Source organism: Agelaius phoeniceus, chromosome Z (genome assembly GCF_051311805.1).
Source record: "Agelaius phoeniceus isolate bAgePho1 chromosome Z, bAgePho1.hap1, whole genome shotgun sequence".
Lineage (NCBI taxonomy): Eukaryota > Metazoa > Chordata > Aves > Passeriformes > Icteridae > Agelaius > Agelaius phoeniceus.
The window spans coordinates 73,015,858-73,039,222 of record NC_135303.1 but is presented as its reverse complement, the minus strand read 5'-3'; the positions used below and the strand labels follow the sequence as shown (position 1 = coordinate 73,039,222).

The window sequence follows — 23,365 nt, the reverse complement described above, 5'->3', positions numbered from 1 at the left end:
TAAGAGATTCATTTGTATTTTAGGATTTCTATTCAATGTCATTGTAAGATGTAATATTCCTTTAATAGCAAGGATTTACTTAATCTCAAAAGTATATTCTAAAAAAGTAGTATTACTCAGCTTCCAATCTCTAGAAGTTCAGAATCCACAGACAGCATCTTCCCTGTTTGCCATGTTATTTCTTCTTAAACACAGAAGAGTGCAGTACATGGGGATTTGACACTGTGCTCATGACAATGTAAAAATAACTTCAGGACAGATGGGCATATTTGAAACATTCAGAGCTTCTGACTTTAAATGCTAACATGGAAGCATCTGTGTCAGCTATGAAACGTCAGTCTTCACTTACATGACTTTTGGAAGATGAAGCATTTCTAATGTTTTTATATACCATTCAGCTGATTTTGTAGAAGATGATGAGATAATTAGGCTTGGGGTTTATAAATCTTCTATAGATATTTATGTGTTATAATGGTGTGGTTTTGTCCTTCCTTTATATTACATGTAATCACTTTATTTGCTATATGTGTCAGGTTGCTTTGGATACTTTTATCTTATGTCTTTTATAAATGACAGAAGAGGGAAAGCTCCTTATCCTGAAAGCATGTCTATCCTTCTGTATTCATTGCCTCTTATTTAAACAGTGGAAAGAAGCATGTTGGATTTTCCCCAGCACGTCTCCCCTGACAAAGAGATACGCTTAGCAAGTACAGAAGCTGACAAAAAACTGTCAAATTTTGATGTGGAGATGAGCATGAGAGAAGACGTGTTTCAGAAGATTGTTTATTTACAGGTAAATAACAATATGTCTGCATAAGTTGTGACATTTATCTAAATTTATCTAAAATTATTTGGCATACACAATGCTTTTCAAAATAACTTTATGTTTCCTCTGTGTCTGTGCCACTCAAATCTTTCCAGTGGGACACTGCTGTACATCAGAAAACACTGTATTGTGCTGTTCCTACTCTTTGCCTCTCATATCTAGATCTGTGTATCCTTCTCTCTCCATTGCAATGCTTGCTCTCCAGTGCAAAGCTTTGACTTTTGTCTAGTCTTCCAAAGAACTGATACAAGGAATCTAAACTAAAAGAGGCAAACCTATTAGGAAAAAATTTTTTGTTATCTACTGGCTGAGCTTGTTCCAAGAGGGAGGGAAGAAAAGAGGGAGTACAGCACTTACATTATCTTATATTGCTTTTGAATTTGTGTCCAAAATTCTGCTTTATTAAAAAAGTTGAGAATTTTAAATTTAAAAGTTGTTTTAAGTTACGTAGGTTAATGAGAACATATAAACGGTATTGACCTCTGAAATTACCTCTTTTGATCAGCTAGTTATAGACAATTATATTCTATCCTCTTCTTCATCTGTTTCTTCAGCCTCAAAATAAAACTATGTTAAAAGATGCATTTAGTGTTGAACCAGCTTCTGTCCTTTTTGTGTTTCTATTTAGCTTCTCTTTTAATTAATCACCTATAGGTATCTCATATTCTTTGTTTGTACTGCTTATTTTGTAGCTCAAAGAAAGAATATTTGGTTATATCAGAAAGAATATTTGATTTTGTTCCAATATGTCTGGTGATGTTTAGTAATAATTTTCTTATAAGTGTAATGGATAATGCAAGGATGCTATCTAATGTGATAACAAAAAAATATATGTTTTTCTATGTTTTATATGTGATTTTTTCCTCTCAACCCCACTGATTTTTAATCTTCTTGTAACGCTCATAAAATACTGGAGCCCTGTTTCTTGGAGTCACCATTTTGTTTTTTTCAGGCTTGAGCGGGAATTAGGATAGTACTTGCAGAGCCATACTAAATTGCCTTCCGTTACCATTCCCTTCTTTTGCTGTGTTTTCCAGGGAAATTTTCAAGTGTTCTCCTTGAGCTGGATATTCTTGCTACATATTTGTGGAAGTATATAATAACCTATTCTGAGTATGTTCTGTGGTGTGTTGGCAGATGGTGCCTTGTGTTGATTTTTTTCTCTTCTGTATTTTATGTTGATTTTTTCTTCTTCCCCTCTCTGTTGCTAGTAATTAAATGGCTTGATTTGTATGTAATATCTACTGTGATTTTCCCCACCCTCCACTGGAGAATGCACAGATACACTGATGACTAACCTAACATATCTCTGTATCTCTCTATTTTTAATTTACAGGACTGTCTGACAGTAGGTAGTGAAAACTGATTGCTGTTACTCACTACTATTACTCTCTTAATTTTTTTTTTCATTTGGTGTTTTCTTATTTCACTTTCCCTTGCAGCAGTCTTTGACCTTTATAACAGTTAGAATTTTTGCTTAAGTCTCCGTTTAAGTTTTTTAGAAATTTTTCTTAACTGCAGCATGCAAGCATGTTTTAACATTAGTTTGCCAGAGATGCAACTTCTGAGTATATATCCACTTCTAATAACTGTTAAACTAGTAAGAGTTTTGCTCTCAATCAAACATGAAATTTCCAGTAGTGCCAGACTGGTCAAATACTTGTATTTCCAAATCATAAAGTTATTGTAAATTTTTGCTAAATTTCTAACACCTCCTCCTGTTAGAAACTCTCAGTTAAAAAGTCAGGCTCCAAGAACATGAATAAAGAACTTCCACAAACAGAATTCAGATTTCGGCTGAAATTATTCACCAATTTCAAAAAAGCAGTAAACAATTGGATTAAATCAGGCTTATCATGGCCTCACTGGTGATTTAATAATTCAGGTAGATTAATTTATTTTCATGATCTTTCAGGGGGCCAGATTATATTGGGGTGAGGAGAATGAGGGGCCCTCACACTTCCATGTTATTTATAACACAACATACTAAGAGATGAGCAAATCTGCTTGACCTCAGTGACTTGCAGAATGCTTTAGCTCCCCTTAACGGGGACTAAAGTTTTCTGAGTTAACAACAGTACTCCTTCTAAATTATGCTTAATTTAAGAGCTGTTGGTGGAGGAAAATGATTGAGGTTTTTACATTTAATTCAAGAAACTATTAAAATAATATAGTTACTTTCTTTTCCCCACACATTAGGGGGGAAAATTTCTTCATAAAATTACACTTTTGAATATGCTCCATATTTTATTCTTTGAAAAACTTGTATTTTGAGATTTGAAACTTGGAATAAAGGTGAATTTGGTAGTGAAACTATAATTTTAAATTTTGTAACACCTAACATGTGCACATGCTGACTAGTAGAGGCATGCTTAAGAATGTTGCCAGTCTGCTCCACCCACATGCCCTCAGGAGAGCCTGATGTAAAGAGCTGCTTCAGGTTTTGTTTGTGAAATTCTAAGTAGGCTTTGTTTCTTACTCTGTCTGAAGGTTTCTTCCTGGAATAAATTAGCAAGGTTCTCCAAAACAACTATGAAATGGTATATAAAATCCTCAACCATGACAATTCTGAAAGTTCTGAGAGTTCCAAAATTTCATGTGTGCAGTACTTTCAAGATGATGGTCCTTGTTGGTCCCTTCCAACTCAGAATTTTCTGTGATACTGTTTTATTTTTGTCACTGAAGCTTGGTTCTGGAGAAGACAAATATGCTCAAATTTTATGCCATCTGATGTCCCAAAGTGACACTTCTAATCTTTTGGGGTTTTTCTTCAATCCTCAGACTTTTAGGGTACAGTGTTATAGCACTAATTTTCTTCAACTATGTAAATGAAAACTATCTCTACAGAAGAAGCTTAAGTGCACTATACTGTAAACTGAAAGGGCTTACCATTATGACAGCATGTAAATGTGCTGAGACACTTGGTAAAAGAATATTATTTTTAAAGCATTCTATATTAATATAAGAATATTATTGTGTAAGGTAACTGTTTTGGTGGAGTTCTTCACATTAAAATCCAGGATGTTCCCTTTTTTAATATGACCGTGTTCTCAAGAGCAACTCTGTTGAAACCCTTCTAATGCTTGAATATTATAAATTCAATTATTGTATACTGTCATTTCAGCAAACCTGTGATCTTGAAAATGTGAAGCCTGAAACAAAGCGATATCTAGAGAAATCTGTTCAAGTGGGGAGAAGAAACGGACTCCATCTTCCTAAAGAAGTGCGGAAAGTAAATATGGACTATTTTTTTATAAAATAACATTACCAACAGTTGAAGGGATGAGTTTATGGTTAGTTAGGTGTACTAAGCATATATTTGAACTTCATGCTTTTGGATCTGCTGAATTACTGCTCTAATCTTAACTCTTCTTACTTCCAGATACTTACATCCTTTAAACTTCAATTACTTGAAGGTTTTTAAACTAATTTGATAGACATCCATGATACACAGTAGATAGAGGTAGTCTGCATCACTTCATAGCCTTGAGACTAAAAGAAGCCTCGCTGAAAAAGTTGTGTTATATATTACGATTGTAGAAAGTGCCTAAATTAGATTCCTAGGGAAGATAACTCTCAAAAAGGCTACTAGTGAGTCTGCACTTCTATTCAAAAGTATGTATAACTGTTGCAATCACTCAGCTACACTAGTTTCAGTTAACCGATGTTGTAAAATGTGTCTAAGATTTTAGACCTGAAAAAAAATCAAAATAACTTAGAGGAGAAAACAACCCGCTCTGTGAATTTTTCTTCATTAAGGGAGAAGTGACTTAGAAAGCAATTGTCAGACAATCAGGAAGTAAAATTGTCAATATCTGAGATGCTGTGGCATCCCATCCTTAATGGCCAGGGAGCACCCAAGATTCATACAGATGCTTGTGGCTGAAAGGAACAACAAAATCAGAGGGTCTGCAAAAGCTTACAAACTTTGATTAGTAAATTATATACTTGGTATGGAAATTGGCACGTTAGTCCCTGACCTAGCATAGGAGTGGGTTTTGGATAAAAGGGATAGAGTGAAGGGGAAAAGACAGTGAGATAAATTAGTTGAAGAGGGGAAGAGAGAAAGAAGAAAGGGAGTGAGATTCATGCCTCCAGCATCAATACAGCTGCCTGGGTGTCCAGAGTCCTAGGGGCACTGCCTTGGCCTCAATGGGGGTACTGTTTTATAGACAAGCTTTTCTTGCCCTGGAGAAAAGTTTTGCACTTTCTATGTAAATTAGTTGTCATGCACAATCTGTTCTTTACACTGTGCTGGAAATAGGTTCAGAGGGCTTTGGGTCTTTGGTGGTCTTGTTCCCCCCATAGAATCTGTGCCTGCTTCTCCACCTCATTTCTCTGTGCTCTACTGAACTGTGCTTATCTCCAGGAGGTAGATCAAAGACCTCTGTCCCAGAGGAGTGCTGTCCTACCTCTGTGTGGCCCTTTGTCCAGTCACATCTTGTTCTTTTTCACAGCATGTTATTGCCAACAGTCCTTGGCTGTTGTTACCTAAAGTCCTTGGTTGGTGCCACAGCCACCCTGCTATTGGTGTTTCAGACATACACACTAGCTCTTATCTTTTGGGATTCTACAGATGCCAGCACAGTTATCTTCAAATTCTGAGTGATATTTCTGACTATATTATGACCTTTATTTCTGACTGTTGAATAGACTTAACCCTTTGTAGAAAATAATCAATCTTCATCCACATCCTTCTGCTAGTGAGAGTAGTTTGAAGTGTATTTTCATATAACTGATGCCTCAAAAGGTATTTTGAAATTCCTTGGGGAACAATAGTTGAAATACATTCAGTTTTTTATTTGGTGTGCATTCTCTTACTTGTAACTACTATGTTTATTTGAACTTGACAATAACATGTAGAAACTTGCTATGAGATATATTAGAAAATGTTTCAGAAGTAGGACTACCAGGGTTTTACAACAGGTTTTAGAATGGCTTTGTCTTGTGAGAGCAGCTGCTTTTTTCTGTCATACCATACCTGTACAATTCCAAAACAGTGTTTTTGAGTAAGTTGCATGCTTTTTAACTCCCTTCATTCTCATTGATCTCAGTGGATATTTTTACACATAAAATTGTAATTTAGCTGTTCAAATAAAAGAAAATATTTTAATTTTGGCACGTGAAACTGTTTAGTGAATCTGTTTAATCTCTTTAGTCCTCTCTAAGCTCAGTTTAAAATGTTGAAGGGATAGCCCTTGGTCACAATATTGCTCAGGACTGAAAGAAACATAAAAGGAAGACTGACAGGGTGTGAAGTATGATGCTACCTGCAATGTATTATTTGCTCAGTCCTGGTATTTATTGTTGGTTAGTAAAGAGTCTGTCTGAAAAAAATGAAATGTTATTCATGTGGAAGATAAAAATTGCCAGCTTTGATTTTCGTTTTTCCACTAAGTTCACTTTATACCCAATACAGGAAATAAAGACAATGAAGAAAAAAATGAATGAGCTGTGTATAGACTTCAACAAAAACCTGAATGAGGAAAACACATTTCTTGTATTTTCTAAGGAAGAACTTGGTGAGTAGGGTTTGCTGTTTCTGTTTTTTCAACCTTCCAGTTTTACTGGAGTAACTGATTTTTGCCCCATGCATGATGGTTAGATCAAGTGAAATTCTGACTGTTTCTCAGTCTTTTCTGTTTCCTTTTTAGTCCTCCAGAATCAATTCAGAGTTATCTTTTGCAGGTGTTCCTGATGTCTTCATATATTTGTGCTTCCTGAGGTTTTTGCCTTGCATCAAGGTCCTGCTTCCTTTAGCATGACTTTACTCTGTTCCTTTTCTCAATTATCATCAAGCAATCACCTGTGTAATTATTGGAAAAGCTTTTTTAGTCCTGTAATAAAGTTTAACTAATTCAGTAATTTAAACCAAGCTAGAGATTTCATGTGACAGAGAATTTGGGGATTCATTATCTAAAGGCATCACATAAAATATGCTCTAAAAACAGAGATTTTTTTTATGGTATTCAGTTTTTATCTGGTGGCCTTACGTGTATTTCTCATTTGCTCTCAAGTGTTTCCAAATTTTGCTTTGCTTGGTGGAATTTGTAAAAGTTTTAGCAAATTGTAAAAAAGGAGGCATATTTCTGTGGAGATTTCTGATCTCAAAGTGGATTGCAGCAAAACAAATGGCAACAGTCTCACAAAAACGGGGGAGTAGATAATTTTGGTAAATATCATTTATTAAATTGTGTTCTATAGATGGCCTTCCTGATGACTTTATTAACAGTTTAGAGAAGACTGAGAAAGACAAATATAAAGTTACCTTAAAGTATCCCCACTATTTTCCTGTTATGAAGAAGTGCTGCGTTTCAGAAACCAGGAGAAAAATGGAATCTGCCTTTAACTCAAGATGCAAAGAGGTATGTTGTGTACTGGCTGTTCTACAGTGCAATGACAGAGTTGAAAAATCGAGCTAGACATTCAAATGTTCGGTTTGAGCTTTGCACATTGTAGAGTATTTTGAAATCAAAACTTACCAGCATGTTCTTTAACAGTGCCTTGCTCCAATTTATTCTGATATCCTTCTGAGACCTTAGAAGTTGACAGTCTGCCTCTGTGTGCATATCTTAATGTTCAAGTGGTTCTGTTAAAAGAAGTGGGATCTTGATTTTCTGTGAAATTTCCCTACAGTGTTCTGCAGATGCTTATGGACACTTCCCTCACAGAAAAGGATGTCTGATTGTGACTTCTGTAGTCCTTTGAGATTTTTCAGAATAGAGAGGGGTTATTTAAGCACAGGTTTTAATTATAAATACAGATGGTCAAATGTGAAATCAACAGATTGCATATGTGCACAACTAGACAGGTACAAAATTTTAAAAGCCTTGAAAGATAGAGGATATGTCATTCAGACAATTGTACCAACCATGCATTAGAGAGCAATAGCAGAGTTGAGATTTTGTGCTTGAAATACTTGGAAATGTGATGAGTACAAGATAAAATGGCACCAGGAACTGACCACTTTGCAAGTCAACATGCATAAAGAGATTTCTTGATAAAACTGTGTGACAATCTTTGAATCTAGTGTTTAATTTTTTTTCCCCAAACAAATCTCACTTTTCCAGAGCTGAAGGTTTACATATGCTTTCAGGTTGTTGAGGATTCTTTAAGACATTTAAGTCAAGTTCTGGGGTTTTCTGTTTCAGATCTTTCTCCGACTACTGTTGTTAGAGTGGAAAAAGAGGAAAATTTGCAAACCAGCTTTGGATGTTGGCACAATAATTAGCAATCTGTCTTCATCACTAACAAGCAATTAAGCCTGCTGCCAGCAATTTCCTTATTGTCTTTCACATGTAAATGATTGATAAAGGAAATAAGCTCTTCACAACCTGAAAGAAAATGGTGTATATTTTGATCAAATAAAAAAGATAAGTTGTAATAATAAGGAGAGTAATGAATCAGGTCGACTAGGAAACCAGCTACCTGCAAACACCAAGAAGAAGTATTCCAAGAATCTTAGGTTATATTATATTTTAAATCTGAAAGTGTTTCATTTGAAATATTTTCTATTTCTTAGGATTACAGATATTATTGAGGTAATTGTTTGTTAACATGTGTTTTCTGATTTCATTTTACAAATTTGCCTACTTTCTTTTTTAGGAGAACACAAAAATTCTGCAGCAGTTGCTTCCACTAAGGGCAAAAGTAGCAGAGCTTCTTGGTTACAACACACATGCCAACTTTGTCCTGGAGGTAAACACTGCCAAGACCACAGATAACGTAGCAACCTTCTTAGGTTTGTTCACATTTATAAGCAATACTTGTATATTTAATGTAGTAATATGTCCCCTCAGCCAAGATGAATTTAAATACATAACTGGGTCACAGCACCCATGACATTTAGCCAGAAAAGGAACTCTGCTGCCTCTGTTCTGGCATATATATTTTTTAGATTATAGCTATACAAATGAAATTGTTCCAAATCAGGAAGCACAAGGCAAATTGTGAGATTATTAAGGTTTAATCACTTGCTTATATTGGCTGTCACAAATTCTTTGTGACAGCCAGCATAAGCAAGTGATTAAACCTTTCTCTGCCCCAAAATGCAGTTACCCTAATTTAGAACCAGAGTAAAATGTGCAGCTTAAGCAATTTTATCAGTTCAAAAGGCTGCATCAGAACTGCATCTTTTCATTCCCAATTTTTTGTGAATCAGTAGCCTTGGTGTCTTTTTGGTGTATGACATGGTGCAACTTCCATGAGCTGAATTAAAAAATTATATCTGGATTAAAGGATTAAATCTGGAATTCAAAAGCCCTGTAATGGAATTTGATCTGAAAATAGAGGTATCTTGAAAATTTTAAACACAGCTGTTTATGAATGAATTTAGAGTCCTCCTGTCATTGTCAGTGCACTCTTGGATGTAGAGTTCTGGTAGCTCCATTGAATATGTGTTCCTTTATTACTGTGTCCTAACACAACTTAGGAGTGTATATTGATGTATCATACAAGTAACCCCCCCAAGGAAATTAGCACAAAAATGAGGTATGTTTGCTGGTAGCAGGGTGTTTATGCTTCAGTAAAGAGGTTCAAATGCTCCTCTTTCTAAACCCATAATTCTGTTGCATTTCTCCTAAATGCTCAATTATCAGATCAGATCCATATTTGGCAATACCAGTTTTCAGTATACTTGACAATTAACAAATACTTTGTTTTGATTTTTTATTAAATGTTAGGGGTTTTAAGTGTACTTGAAGTATTTTAGACTTTCTTTGTCCATTATATTATTGTAATACTGTGTTTTTTCATTTATTTTGAAGCTGACACACAAAAGTTAGCATATCATGCATCATGGTAATTCTCACAGAGGGAGAACATGCATCAAATTAATTGTCACTTTTTATTTGCTTCTTTTGATATATCCTCAGCTACCAGCATGACATTGTGTTTTGCTCTACTTTATTCCTATCTAATCATGTTTTAAATCAAGTGTTCATAAGCTGATCTTACATCTAGGAAGAAGAGCATTCTCTCCTATGACATATTCTGAATTTAGCACAGTACAAGCTGCAAACAGTATTTCAATCATGCAAATGCATTTAGTGTGTTACAGCCTTCCTAGAAACAGAAGTGGCAATTCCCAAATTTTACACTGTAGATATCAACAATGAACATTGCTTTCTTAATGAAGAAAAAAGTTTCTGATAAACCAGAAATATTTACAAGAGAATAAGTTCAGAATGTACTGTATGGAAGTGTCAGTAAGCTTAAATATTTTATATTAAATATGTCTGCTGCCAAGGAAAGTCTATTGGAAATAATTTGAATCATAGACTTTAATACCCAGAAGCTTTGCTAGTGTAGAATCCAGACATCATATAGGCAAGAATTCTTGGGTCTCTTGGATCTTTTACAGAATTTTAGCTAGAAGTATTGAATTTTGTGTTGCACTTCCTTCCAGTAACTAACAATAGTTCTAGTCTTTGGCTGTTGCTGAAGAAATGTATGAGGAATACTGAGATTACATGACATAAAATCAAAGCATTCAAACATAAATATTTAGTGTTACTTTTCGTTTATGATGTCTTGGAAAAAGTCTAAATTCAACTAACCCTTCACACCACTCTTTGGCCTACATGGAATCTACTGTATCATTTATAGCATTTAGGACAAGAAAGCAGATGTTGCTTGTTGTTGGTGAATGAATGGGAAACACCCACTTCTGGAGTATGTGCTTGAAGTGTAGAGTGCATTTTATAGGAATAGATAAGGAACATGGAAGTTGACTCTAAGCCAATCTTTCTTTCAGATGATTTGAGTAAAAAGCTAAAGCCTTTGGCTGAGGAAGAAAGTCAATTCATTCTAGAACTGAAGAAGGAGGAATGTAAAGAAAGAAACTTTGATTATGATGGAAGAATCAATGCATGGGATCTTCATTATTATATGAGCAAAACTGAAGAGCTGAAGTACTCCATAGATCAGGAAAAACTGAAGGAATACTTCCCAATTGAGGCTGTTACAGAAGGCTTACTGAATATTTACCAGAAGCTGCTGGGACTTGAATTTGAGCAAATAGAAAGTGCTCATGTTTGGCACGACAGTGTTACTCTTTATACAGTAAAGGATAAATCAACAGGAGAAATGCTAGGGCAGTTCTATTTGGATCTTTACCCCAGGTAATGACTTAGTGTTTTGCTTACGTGTTTAAAATGGAATTTATCTTAATATTTGCTGCTTGTCTAATTAAAATTTAATGCATTTGGAAGTATATATTTGTTCCACTGACAAGATTAATATCGTGTTTATTAAGTTGTCCTCTGGACTGTATTCAGATTTTTTTACCCTTTTTTTTTTTAAGTACTTCCATATTTCTTCCATAAATTCATTTTTATGAAGCATTGCTACTTCATTCACATTTTTGGTAGTATTGCTCTCTAGTCAGTTGTCCATAATTTTTTGCATCTATGAACTTTTCTCCTTCCTAGCTTACTACTGGGTTTTAGTTTTCTAAACTGGAGGTAAAATTCCTGTTTAAGTATTACTGCAGTTTGTTGCTCAGATCAATTATATTTCTGTCTGCTAAGGTTCCTAGTTTCTCCTAGTTCCTCTTTACACTTTATGTGTATTTTCTACCCTGTTGTCCAGACATCTGAATCAAATAGATCAATACCAAGAATAGGTTGGTGTTGAGCACACATTCAGATTTACTTCCATGTTGATCTCTGTAGCTCTCCAGCTGTCTTTGTAGCTATTTACAGTATCATCTGTGTTTTCTCAAAGATTAGGAGACTCAACTGGTTTGACAGGATTTATTCTGGGCTAGTCCTTTTTGGCTACTTGTCACTACTTTTTTTTTTTGCTCTGGTGTAGGGTTTTTTAGATTAGTATTTATCATGTGATAAATTTGCTGACATTCTTTTTAATGTAAGTTGATTTAATGTTTTCTGGCCTAAGAAAATTAGGCTACTCAATATATATAGTAGTAAATAAGTTTTTCTTTTTAGGGTAACATACCTATCTCCTTCACCTGTTTGCCTGCTTCCACCTTTATGTATATCATGCAAATTGCTGAGGAAATGTGTCAATAAGACTCCTCTGACCTAATCTGAGTAGTTAACTGAATAGTTTAGGGCAAAATTTTCAAAATAATTTTTCTTTAAACTCTTGCATCACAGTGAAAATGCTGTTTACTGTATTCTTTTACCTCCTATAATAAAAAAAATTGCATCAGTGAACAGAATCTAGTTCTTCCTGTTGCAGTAGCAGTTTAAAACACAACTGGCATCTGAAGTATATATACTTTCAGCTTTTCAGTTAAAAACAGGTTCTTTTAAATGCTGCTGGAAATATTGAAATGTTGTGATTTCAGTATGAGAGTAGAAGGAGCTTTTTTCCTCTTATGCTCTTAAGTTATTGAGTCTTAGAAGTCATGAGAACATGTACATTTTTGTGTAAAACTTTGTGTAGAGAAACTGACTGATTGTCCCTGTTCTTGAACAGGCTTCACCATTTGGTGAGCAGGTTTGTGGTTTGAAGATGGTATCTGATGTATTTTCTTACACAGAGAGGGAAAGTATGGGCATGCAGCCTGCTTTGGTCTACAACCCGGCTGTCTTCTCTCTGACGGCAGCAGATTGATGTCTGTAGCTGCTCTGGTCACCAACTTCACAAAGCCAGTGTCGGATCGACCATCATTGCTGCGACACGATGAAGTAAAGACTTATTTCCATGAATTTGGTCACGTAATGCATCAGATATGTGCACAGGTTAGTGATGTTTCTACTCCACTGTAAGACTTATTTCTTTCTCAACTGTCTCAAAGCAAGGTATAGTTCTGTTTTGATGGTTTCTATTTTAGTAAAGCACATATGCAGAGTTCTGGTTATTTTTTTGAAAAAATAGGTTGGTTTTAGTTTTAATATTTTTTTAAAACTGAAGCAATAAATACACCTTTTTACGAAAAACATTTTTGTAGGAACATGTACTTTTGCATTTGCATTGTGCAGGAGTCCATTCATCACAGGTACAGGTACAGTGAAGATGTTCAGTCATGGCTTTGTTCAGACGGCTTTTTATTACTTCTAGTTTTGTAGATGTATGGCATTAGAAACCAAGTATTAGAAACAAAACAATGCTGCTATACCTAGGAATGAAAATAATTTCTGAAGCTAGTTGACCTGCAGCATTTTGGCATCTAGTACTGTTGAGACCTATCTCTCTTGACATCACAAGCATAAAACAGGTCTTGCCTAAGCTATTTTATTTTTTCCTATCTGACAGGTTAGGTTTATTGCAGTGACCAGAAATAACTGAAGGTAGTTTCAGATTTTCCATCAAGGTACCAATAAAGTTTTAAAATTTCTGTTTTCATTTTTACTTACATGTAAAATTGGTACTGCCAAATGATATATTTATTATTCACCTAGTGAAATTTTTATATTTCAGAAAGAGATGAGATTCAGTATTCACACACCAAAAAATTCACATAGTTAATTACAAAATCAGATTTTCTGTAGCATTTCCTTCATCTTCTGTATAAACAAATACAAAATAATAAAGTCAAGGAAAATTTACCTATATTAGATTTTAATTCTTGACCATGATCCTAGAGACTGGGACTGCAGAATAAAGAATAACGTCATCACAGAAATCCATATATTACATCCAGAGTTAATAATTGCTTAGATATTTTTTAATCATCTTAAAGGTAGAAATATAATTATTATTTTATCAACCCTTTGATAGGTGTTTCTGATATCAAAAACTGAGGAATAAAACCTAGGCAATATAGAAGATGTTTATAAGTGTAACACATTTGGCATTGGTATAAAACAGTACAAAACTTACAACATTTTGACTGCCAGTGAGGATTTGCCTCACTGTGTTTTGGAGTCCTTTCATGGCAGCCGAAGCCAACAATTCCAATGCGTATGTACTTGAGTTGCTCTAGAATTTCACACAGATCAGAGGCCTGCTTTCCATTTGTCTCTCACACTGCTCTGGTGTTTTCTGTGTGCCCAGCTGCCATGCTCACTTCTCCTGTATTGTATGTAAATAGCTATTTGCATATGTGCAAACTTGCTAGTCCTACAGAAGAACATCCTGTCTTCTGGAATTTGTGTGTACAAAGCACTGTCTTCTTTCATATGATGATTTGTTTAAGCATGTTAAGATTTTGCAGTTAAATGCTACGCAAGGAGGAGACTGGGAAGGATTTGTGAGCTGCTGGTAAAGGTCTGATTATGTAATATACTGGAAAACTGAGTTATGCTGTTGGAGAGTGGGATCAGGGCAGGGAGGGAATTTGTTGGTGTTCAGGGAGTGCTCTTGAAGTAACTTGTACCAAATGTCTTGATGTTTTTTGTTAGTGTAGGGCACTTGGGTATGGGTAAATGAAGATATCTGAAGGCCGTTTGCTTTTTGCTCTAGCCACTTCTTTCATTATTTCTTCCCTGAAGCTGGTGTTTCCTAGCTTTTCTTCAGAGCTGCTATTCAGCAAGGACAGTAAAAAGGGCCAGCCTCCAACTATGGATTTGTGCAGCCTGCAAGAGTAGAGGAAAGTTTTACTCCTTTTGTGTTGTTCTTCAGAAGACATAAGAGGAAGACTCATGCATGTGACACAAATGTCAGTTCAAGGTTATGTCCTGTATTACACATATTTTTTTTTGGTAATCCTGCAAGAAACTAAGTTTAAAAACCTATAATCCTGTAAGGATCTATTTTCCAGCAGAGGATGGACTGTAAGAATATCAACAGCTCTTAGAGAGGACAACAGAGAATTCTTTTTCTTCTAGCGCTTAAAATGTTTTGTTAGTATGTTGATGAGAATGAAAATAAATAAAATTGGGCTGGCAAGAGGAGATAGACTTATTACAAGACAAGGGTGGGGTGATGATAGGAAGGCTCTGCAGAGGGATCTGGACAGGCTTGATCATGGCTGAGGCCAATGGTGTGAGGTTCAACAAGGCCCAGTGCTGAGTCCTGCCCTTGGGTCACAACAACCCCAGGCAGCTCCACAGGCTGGGGCAGAGTGGCTGGAAAGGACCTGGGGGTGCTGGTGAGAGCAGCTGAACATGAGCCAGGCTGTGCCCAGGCGGCCAAGAAGGCCAATGGCATCCTAGCCTGGATCAGCAATGGTGTGGCCAGCAGGGCCAGGGCAGGGATTGTCCCCCTGTGCTGGGTACTGCTGAGGCCTCACCTCCAGTGCTGGGTCCAGCTCTGGGCCCTCACTGCAGGAAAGGCACTGAGGGGCTGGAGAGAGTCCAGAGAAGGGCAATGGAGCTGGGGCAGGGGCTGGAGCACAAGTCTTGTGCGGAGTGGCTGAGGGAGCTGGGGGTGTTTAGCCTGGAGAAAAGGAGACTCAGGGGGACCTTATTGCTTTTTACAACTGCCTGAAAAGAGTCTGTAGCCAGGTGGGGGCCAGCTTCTTCGCCCAGGCAATCAATGACAGGACAAGAGGAAATGGCTCAAGTTGCACCTGGAAAGGTTTAGATTGGATATTAGTAAAATTTTTTTTCTCTGAAAGAGTTGTAAATCTTTGAAATGGTTTGCCCAGGGAAATGGTGGATTGATTCAAAAAATGTGTAAATATGGTACTTGAGGACATAGGTTAACAGCTTAATGTTGAACAGGGTGGTGATGCTGGGTTGGTGGCTGTACTTGATAATCTTAAAAGTATTTTCCAACCTTTATGATGCTATGATTCTATGAAATTAAATAATTTCTGTGTATTTGAACAACTGTCTTTCAGAGGTGACTTCTTAGATATATTTGGATTTACAGTATATTTTAGTGAAGATTCTTAACTGTACAAACTTTTCTTCAAAATAGATATTGGAGGAGCTTCTTAAACATGAAGTTATTGCTGATACTAAAATTAAAAAAAGTTCCGGTCAGTTTGGCTTTCAGAAGAAAGATTCTTTTATCAAAGTGTCAGATTTGAAAACTTTTAATGGATAAGGTTGCTACGATTTATTTATGTCAGTCTATCAATTACTGGCTAAAAAAGTTGTTCTGTATGTTAACCACATATATTACAAATGATGACAAATAGGGCAAAGCTTAATAGAATAAGTTGGTTAAGTAAAGTCTGTGAGTCAATGTGGTAGACTGCAATACAATAAACTTTCTAAAGTGCGTAGTTGGAGTTTATTATTTTACTTTGGAGTAATACAACAAAAATCTATAATAATTTAGAAATTATATCATTGTCACAGGACAGCATGAAAACATTTGTATTGCTGTCATAACCTTAAAGGTAAAAATCAATAATACTAAAAAAATTTGAGTACTGTTCTGTACCAGTAGATAATTCACTATATAACTACTGAGTAGTTTACTCCTTGATAATAACCTTATGTCTGATTTTTTACCTCCTTTCTTTAAATTTTATTATTATTATTATTATTATTATTATTATTATTATCATCATTATTATGTTCAAACAATTCCTTTTCCTGTGATTTAAACTGAAATCTTGACATCTGAAATATTATATTCTGCTAAAAATCTCAGCTTCTATTTTAATTTAATTAAATGGCATTTTTTTTCCTAGACTGATTTTGCAAGGTTTAGTGGAACTAATGTAGAAACAGACTTTGTGGAGGTACCTTCACAAATGTTTGAAAACTGGGTGTGGGAAAAAGAGCCACTACAACAGATGTCAAGACACTATAAAGATGCAACCCACGTTGGAGACACTCTCCTGGAGAAACTTGCTGCCTCTAGACTTGCTAATACAGGTATATCTGCATTTTCTCTCCAAAGTATATGTATAAAAGTATGTAATTTAAAAAGCTGACAAACATAAGAAGCCTATTAAATTTCTTATGTGTTTACACTTACACTGTCTTTTTGTGTTTATTTGTGTGGGAACCCCACTAAAAAAGGCTACAATGACAGGTAGAATTCTTTACAGGAACAGCAGCAGCTCTGATTTTCCAGGCCAGCTCCAGAACTAAAGTATCCTTCCTATCCATGTAAATTTTAACCTGTAAGCTTTTTTTGTTTAAAACTGGTGTGTATTAGGTGGAGGAGGGTAGTCTGGTGTAGTCAGGTAGTCTGGTGTAGTCAGGTGTGGCTTTTGTGGTTTTTTAATCTTAAATGTAGTCCAGAACAGGCACTGTGCAAGACATAGTATAGCTACATGTATTGTCTACATTTGATTTGCATGCAACACTTAACAGATATGAAAGTTACTTGCAAATTTGCTGAACAGACATAACATATCCCAGACAGCATTGTTGTAGACCTTATACATATCTCCAAACTGAGACTGTAATCACACGTCATTACCTATCATGTCATTATTATTCTGTCACTCTCACCTCTTTATTCTTGTAATCAGATCTTCCCATTTACGCAGTCAATTCATCCTTAACCTACTCCTGTTTATTTCGTACTGCTTTCCTATCCCGAACACGAAGTCTTTGTCCTTGTGGCTTGCACAGACTCTAGCTGCATAAGCATTTTGTCTGAGTAAAGGGTCATATCTTGTAGTTTCTTAAAAACAGTTTAAATGAAAATTTGCTTTTAAAATATCTGCTTTATTTTAGTTTTAATCTATGAGGAAAGTAATAATCAAAAGAGGGGGCTTAGCATGATAATTCCTTTTTTAAAACTATGCTTCCCAACTCTTTGTAAGTGGAGTAATTCAGATGGAAATTATATAACTCAAAAATTCTAATAATTCAGCATGCATGTTGAGATGAAAGGAGAGATGAAAATGAAACTCCATCTATTTTGATGCTGGTTAATTAAATGTTTTTACCCGATTAGGCCTTCTAACCCTCCGTCAGATTGTTTTGAGCAAAGTTGACCAGGCACTGCATACAAAGCTGTCTGTTGACCCAGCAGATGAATATGCTAAATACTGTATGGAGATTCTAGGAATTCCTGCCACCCCAGGTATGTAAGTAGGAAGCTTTTATACAGCATGCCCAAATGGTTCAATTTAACATGCCTTTCTTTCTCAGTAATGCTCGGCATACAAAAACCAGGACTGTTCATGGAATAATCTACTTAATAAAGCTGAAATAATTATTTTTAAATTTAGGATGATCTTAGTGACTTCTTCTGAAGGAAGATTCTGAAGTTAAATATAAAACTTAGCGTTTTGCAGGATGTATTTTAGAGTGACATGATGTGAATTCCACTTTGGATGTTCTGTCACATCTGTATTGGATGTACAAGTAGCCTAAAATGGGAAATTGAGTTTCCTTTGTTATCAACAGACTATGTTCAATAATTTGAGGCATACTCAGACCCTTTATGCTAAAAGTTTCAAAGTAGTTGATATAAATTCCTTATTAATTTATTGTTGAAATACTGTATGCATCAAAGAAATAACTGAATTTGATTTCAATAACTTGATGTTAATCTACTTTTCAAGGAACAAACATGCCGGCTACTTTTGGACATTTGGCAGGTGGTTATGATGGTCAATACTATGGATACCTGTGGAGTGAAGTTTTTTCCATGGATATCTTTTATAGCTGCTTTAAGCAAGAAGGAATAATGAATCCAAAGGTAGGTGATGAATACTTTTTGATAAACTCTTCTGTTGCACTTTGTCTCTGAAACCACATTTATTGCCATCATGACCCCTAAGTATAATATCTCAAGTACTACTACTGTACCTGTCGAGTTCAGATCAACAAAAAAATGTGTAAAAGTAACTTTAGGAAAACCTTTTTAAAATTTCCAAGAGCACTTGAATTTTAATGCAATTCTTACATCACCATATATTTAATACTGTAGTACTTTTGAGATATTGTGTTGCCTTGTGTAATGCCTTTCCTCTGATTGAAAAAACATTCCTCCATTGAGAGAGCAGATGCATATTCATCTGCTGTGAAACCTGTATGATAGTGGTGCTCTGATTCTTTTAAATTTCCATTACATTCTGTGTACCTGAATTATATGGTCCTTTTATGTAGTTATTATTTAGAAAACTGAATTTATTTTGAGCTTTCTCTGTCACAATACAGAGTAATGTGAAAGTTGTTTCATCTTCACTTTAAATCCCAGGTCCATTTTGAAGTCCAAATCATTAACAGGTTCTAGATTTACTGGGTCTTTTTTCCCTAGAGTAATTCTCCAGCCTCTTCTGCCTGCAGCAGAGAAAAAGGATAATTAGTGATGTGGTTAGTAGTCCTGCCAATTCTAGCGATGTTTTTCAGAGATTGTAGTATTAGACTTGAGTGGAGGTGCTGCAGATGAGATAGGTGAGTTCTGCCATTTTGGGTTTCCTGATCTTCTTAACTGTGTTCTTGATTCAGCTGCCAGCACTAGTTCTTCCTTTTGATAGAAATACACAAGAGAGAAATAAAGGAAAGAGTAGAAAATGCATGGCTGTCCTTTTTCTCCCCTGGAATTTGCCTTCTTTCCTCCCTGTACTTATCACAGCAACCAGAACTTCTAGAATTGTCCATCCCTCTAGAGGATGGAGACAGTAAACAAGATTAGATTTCGATCTGGACAAAGAGAGGAGTTGAAAGAGAATCATGCGGACGGGGTAAGACTGTGAAACTGAGGCAGTGGTTAGGCCAACAAAACCCAAAAGGGGTTTTATGAAGAAAAACAGCCAACTTCACAGTTTGAGAGAAGAAGTGACATAGGGTTTGGAGGTTAAGATTGACCTTGAAGGGATAGGGATTCATGACAGGTACATATAAGAATAAATATACCTGCTTGTTCATTGGGAATATAGCCAGTCATAAATAAGAACAGTAGAGAAGAAGTGTAAAGTTAAATGAGTAAATAAAGTAAATTTTAATGGAATGTTGTTCATATCAATCTTAAAAATGGTATTTCAGGAGGGATCAGATTTGCTGGCTTTTATAACTGCTAGCATTTGGGAAAGATGGTTAAGGGTGCTGGTGCCAAACTTGTGGAGCTTTGTGTCAGTTTTTTGTTCTGGCATGTCCATATCCCTCCAGTGACATCACACTTTTATTCCATCAGTTTTACTCTCTAGTCTCAAAAGTCTGATTTAAGTGACTGTACAGTGAAAATCCTAAGCTATGGTTTGGCAAAATGGCTCTGTTACCTTTACTTCTCCTGACAGATGTCTTTTATTCTGATTTTTTGGTGAAAATTTTTGTTTCTTTGTCTGTATATGGGAGCCTTTGAGAATAAATTAATTACACTAAGCATGACTATTTTTGTGGAACAGCTGAAAGACAGCTAGTGCCTCTTTTATTGTGAGGCCTGTTATCCAGGCTAAAAAATGAGGCAGAAAGATGATTATTTATGTGTGTCACTTGCTCTCTGGCATATGTGCACACAAACACTTTGTGTGAATGCTGATATAACTTCATGGATAGCTGTGGAGATTTTTTTCTCTCCCTCTTCAATGTTATCTTTTCAAATTAGTTATCTTTTAACCCAAATAAGTGTGATAGCATCCCACAGGATGGGACAAACAATTTTTTATAAACAAATGCTAGATACCAGTATGTTTTTTGTACTTCATTATATCTAGATTTAGACTAGTCTTCTGAACAGCAGAAAAGGAAAATGGTTACACTATTATGACTAGGTCTTATAGAACTTTGGCTTACTTCTTCCTTTTTTAATTAAACCTCTCCTTCTGTTTTGAGCAACAGTTATAAAACTTAATTTCAGAGATTGAATGTATTAAAATCCTTCCACAAACAATTAACTCTAACTTTATTAGTAGCCAACCTCCTCAATTCTTGTACATTATCTGAACTAACCTCTGGTCTCCCTAGAACTAATCAGTATTCTGGCTCTGAAGGGGTAACAGCAAAGACTCAAGTCTACTCAAAAATAGTTGTAAAATATAAGGAACAATATATTCATTTGCTGCTGATGTTCAGCAAACTAACAATTGTGAAATGTGAACAACGCGTCAGTGATTTTTTTAACTTATTTTTATTTTATTTTAGATTTTTCCAGCTGTAATTCAGACAATGCAAATGGTAGCTCAATTAAGTCATGGAAGCCCATCACTTAAAAACACCTTCGCTTGTTTTTACATGTCATGTCTTGATTTGAAAGACAGGTTGTCCCCCAAGGAAGGCAGGAACCTCCCTTGGAATGGAGAATAGGACCCCCCCTTCCCTCCAAATTATTGTAAATTTGAAAATAAGGTGCTTTCAGGCAAAGATATGGAAAAGGAATAACAGTTCTTTACTGCTATGTCTGTATGACAAGGCAAACAAGCCATAACAGCAAACAAACCAGAACACCCGATGAAGTCACCTCCTGGCGGTTTATCCCATTTCCCCTTGGTGCAGTTCTGGTCACAGCCAGCAGGGGCGCTTCTGGCTCCAGGCCAAGCAGGGCAGTGCTGTGATTCCCCCGCGCCCGCAGGGGGCGCTGTGACACGAGCTCAGGGACCACGCGGGGATGGCGGCTCGGCCCAGACGGGGAGTCATGAGCGGCAGCTGGTCACGATTACCAGGCTCCTGTGCAGAGGTGGCCCATATGGGGACACCCCACATGCTGGCTCTGGACCCCCCACCAAACGGCCGAGAAACGAAAAAAAATAATTAAACAGACTTGCAGTGCAGGAAAACTGCAGCAGACAGGGATCTCTGAGTTCAGCATGCAGGAGTGGCTGTTGCAGCGCGAGGTGGGCAGAGGGTCTGGCAGGAGCCAGTCCTAATATTTCAGCTCCAAGTGGTCAGGCAGCAGGGAAAAAGCAGACAGCGCCCTTCTCCCACAAACCCGGAAACCAGACTGACCAGAAGCCCAGCCCCAAACCTCCAGGTCCCCTCACCTTTTCTCTGTGTTGACAGATCTAACGCCTCCAGCCAGGGCCATTCCAATGGATTGTTGTGACCCACAGCTACATCTTTTGTTTTCTTAAGTATTGGTAGTTATTGTTTCCTAGCAACATATGGGACAAAACTCCATGAGAGGAAGAAACAAAAGGAAAAATCCTAACCCCCAAGAAGTCATGAGGAAGCAATGTGTTCTTGTTGAATTGTGGGAGAAGTGTATATGTATACACTGCTTAAAAGGAAGAACATTGTCTTCTTTAATATCAGAAGCATTTGGGAAATGCGCATGCAAAATAACATTTTCTCATTCGTAGTCACATCTCAGAAGCCCAGAATTCTTCAGATATATACGTTCCTTAAAATACAACTTCTTGTTAAGAAACTTCTCATTACTAGTTTTCTCAGAAACTTCATTAATTTTTTTAAAGGAATCCATTTTTTCTGAAGTAATAATGTTTCTTCTTTAAATTAAAATCTGAGTTAAGCTTCATTTTCTCTAATATACTATAATAGTTGTATTAGATGTGTTTGTTTGTATGATATGTACAACTGTGTATATTACTTGGGTGCGAGTGCCATGCCATTCCACAATGCTATGGCCTATCTCATCTCTGAAGTATCTTCTGTGTTATCCAAACAAAGATTAAAGAAAGAGAAATCATCGGTTAGAGAAAGGATGTTGGGTTCCCTCTTATTGCCTATCAGTCATGGGGTAATCCTTCACTGGATATTTTAAGGAGGTTGTGTTTTTGTTATGCTTTATAGAATGTCTTCAGATAAGTTGTGATTATAGCTTCAAAACCAGTGTAAAACCACAAGAAAAATAATTTCGTTAGAACTGGTCAAATTTCTGCTCTCTTGAGTTCTTCCAGCAGATCTATATTATACTTGTGACATATCCTGGTATATCCTAATTTGATATTAGGAAAATCTGGAAGGAGGAAAGTTGTTTTATCATGAATAGATTTTTAAATATGCAACAAATACAGAAAAGGGGGCAGTGGGCAAAATAAGAAGTACTAACATTCTGCTTTACTTTCTGTCAGGCTGGGATGAAATACAGAAACCACATTTTGAAACCTGGAGGATCTTTGGATGGAATGGATATGCTACAAAATTTCTTGGAGCGTAAACCAAGCCAGAGAGCTTTCCTATTGAGTAAGGGATTACGTGTTCAGTGAAGCTATGATTCTTTGGTAATGGCATAAAGTATGGAATCAGCTGGAAATGTCAGTGTATTTCACATTTTAACTATGTATCATTCTAGGGAAACTAGGTCATTTTTTGATGATTTTTTAAATTGTATAAATAAAAATGTGACTTTTAAAACAGAACTTCATAGGACTACAAAATTCAACATCAGGGAAAAAAATTCTGAGATGTGCAAAAGCTGAGGAAATTGGATGGTAATTTTTAAATTTTTTTATGAAATAGTATTAATTAATACTGATCAATATGAGGAGTTTAATGCCATGTTTTTCTTTTAAGAGACGCATTTAAATTATGTCTTGTGAATTAATTTTAAAACTGAAGGGGATAAAAATAATATAACCAGCAATAAAAGAAACAGATTCATTCTTATTCTCTATTCTCTTTTGTATTGATGGTTCACCAGTGTCTCTAATGGATAGGAAGTGTGTTTGATTTTGTCATTGTTTGAATTCAGTCCAGCTGCCTGACAAGTTTCAAGACTGACAACCTCCCCCAGATACCTTTACAGCAGAAATGTTTGTGTGGTACTTTCAGACCTAATCCTGATGCATGTTAAATTTTTGTACCATTTATATACTTACGAAGTATAACTAAAAAGGAAAAAATCAGTCAAAATCAGTGACTTTTTCAG

The 23,365-nt window shown here is 36.0% G+C and overlaps 1 protein-coding gene across 4 annotated transcripts in view; it reads left to right on the top strand.

Moving 5' to 3' along the window:
• Window positions 1-23,103, top strand: part of NLN (neurolysin) — a 36,342-nt gene extending 13,239 nt beyond the window's left edge. For all 4 annotated transcript variants that reach the window (XM_054652667.2, XM_077171302.1, XM_077171301.1 and 1 more), the window contains 11 exons: window positions 645-793; window positions 3,951-4,058; window positions 6,246-6,348; window positions 7,031-7,191; window positions 8,432-8,567; window positions 10,581-10,947; window positions 12,336-12,537; window positions 16,326-16,512; window positions 17,549-17,677; window positions 18,162-18,298; window positions 22,569-23,103. In XM_054652667.2, the coding sequence (XP_054508642.2) occupies window positions 645-793; window positions 3,951-4,058; window positions 6,246-6,348; window positions 7,031-7,191; window positions 8,432-8,567; window positions 10,581-10,947; window positions 12,336-12,537; window positions 16,326-16,512; window positions 17,549-17,677; window positions 18,162-18,298; window positions 22,569-22,703 (1,814 nt within the window). In that variant the 3' untranslated portion in view covers window positions 22,704-23,103. The remainder of the gene's footprint in view (window positions 1-644; window positions 794-3,950; window positions 4,059-6,245; window positions 6,349-7,030; window positions 7,192-8,431; window positions 8,568-10,580; window positions 10,948-12,335; window positions 12,538-16,325; window positions 16,513-17,548; window positions 17,678-18,161; window positions 18,299-22,568) is intronic.
• The last annotated feature ends 262 nt before the right edge of the window (window positions 23,104-23,365 follow it).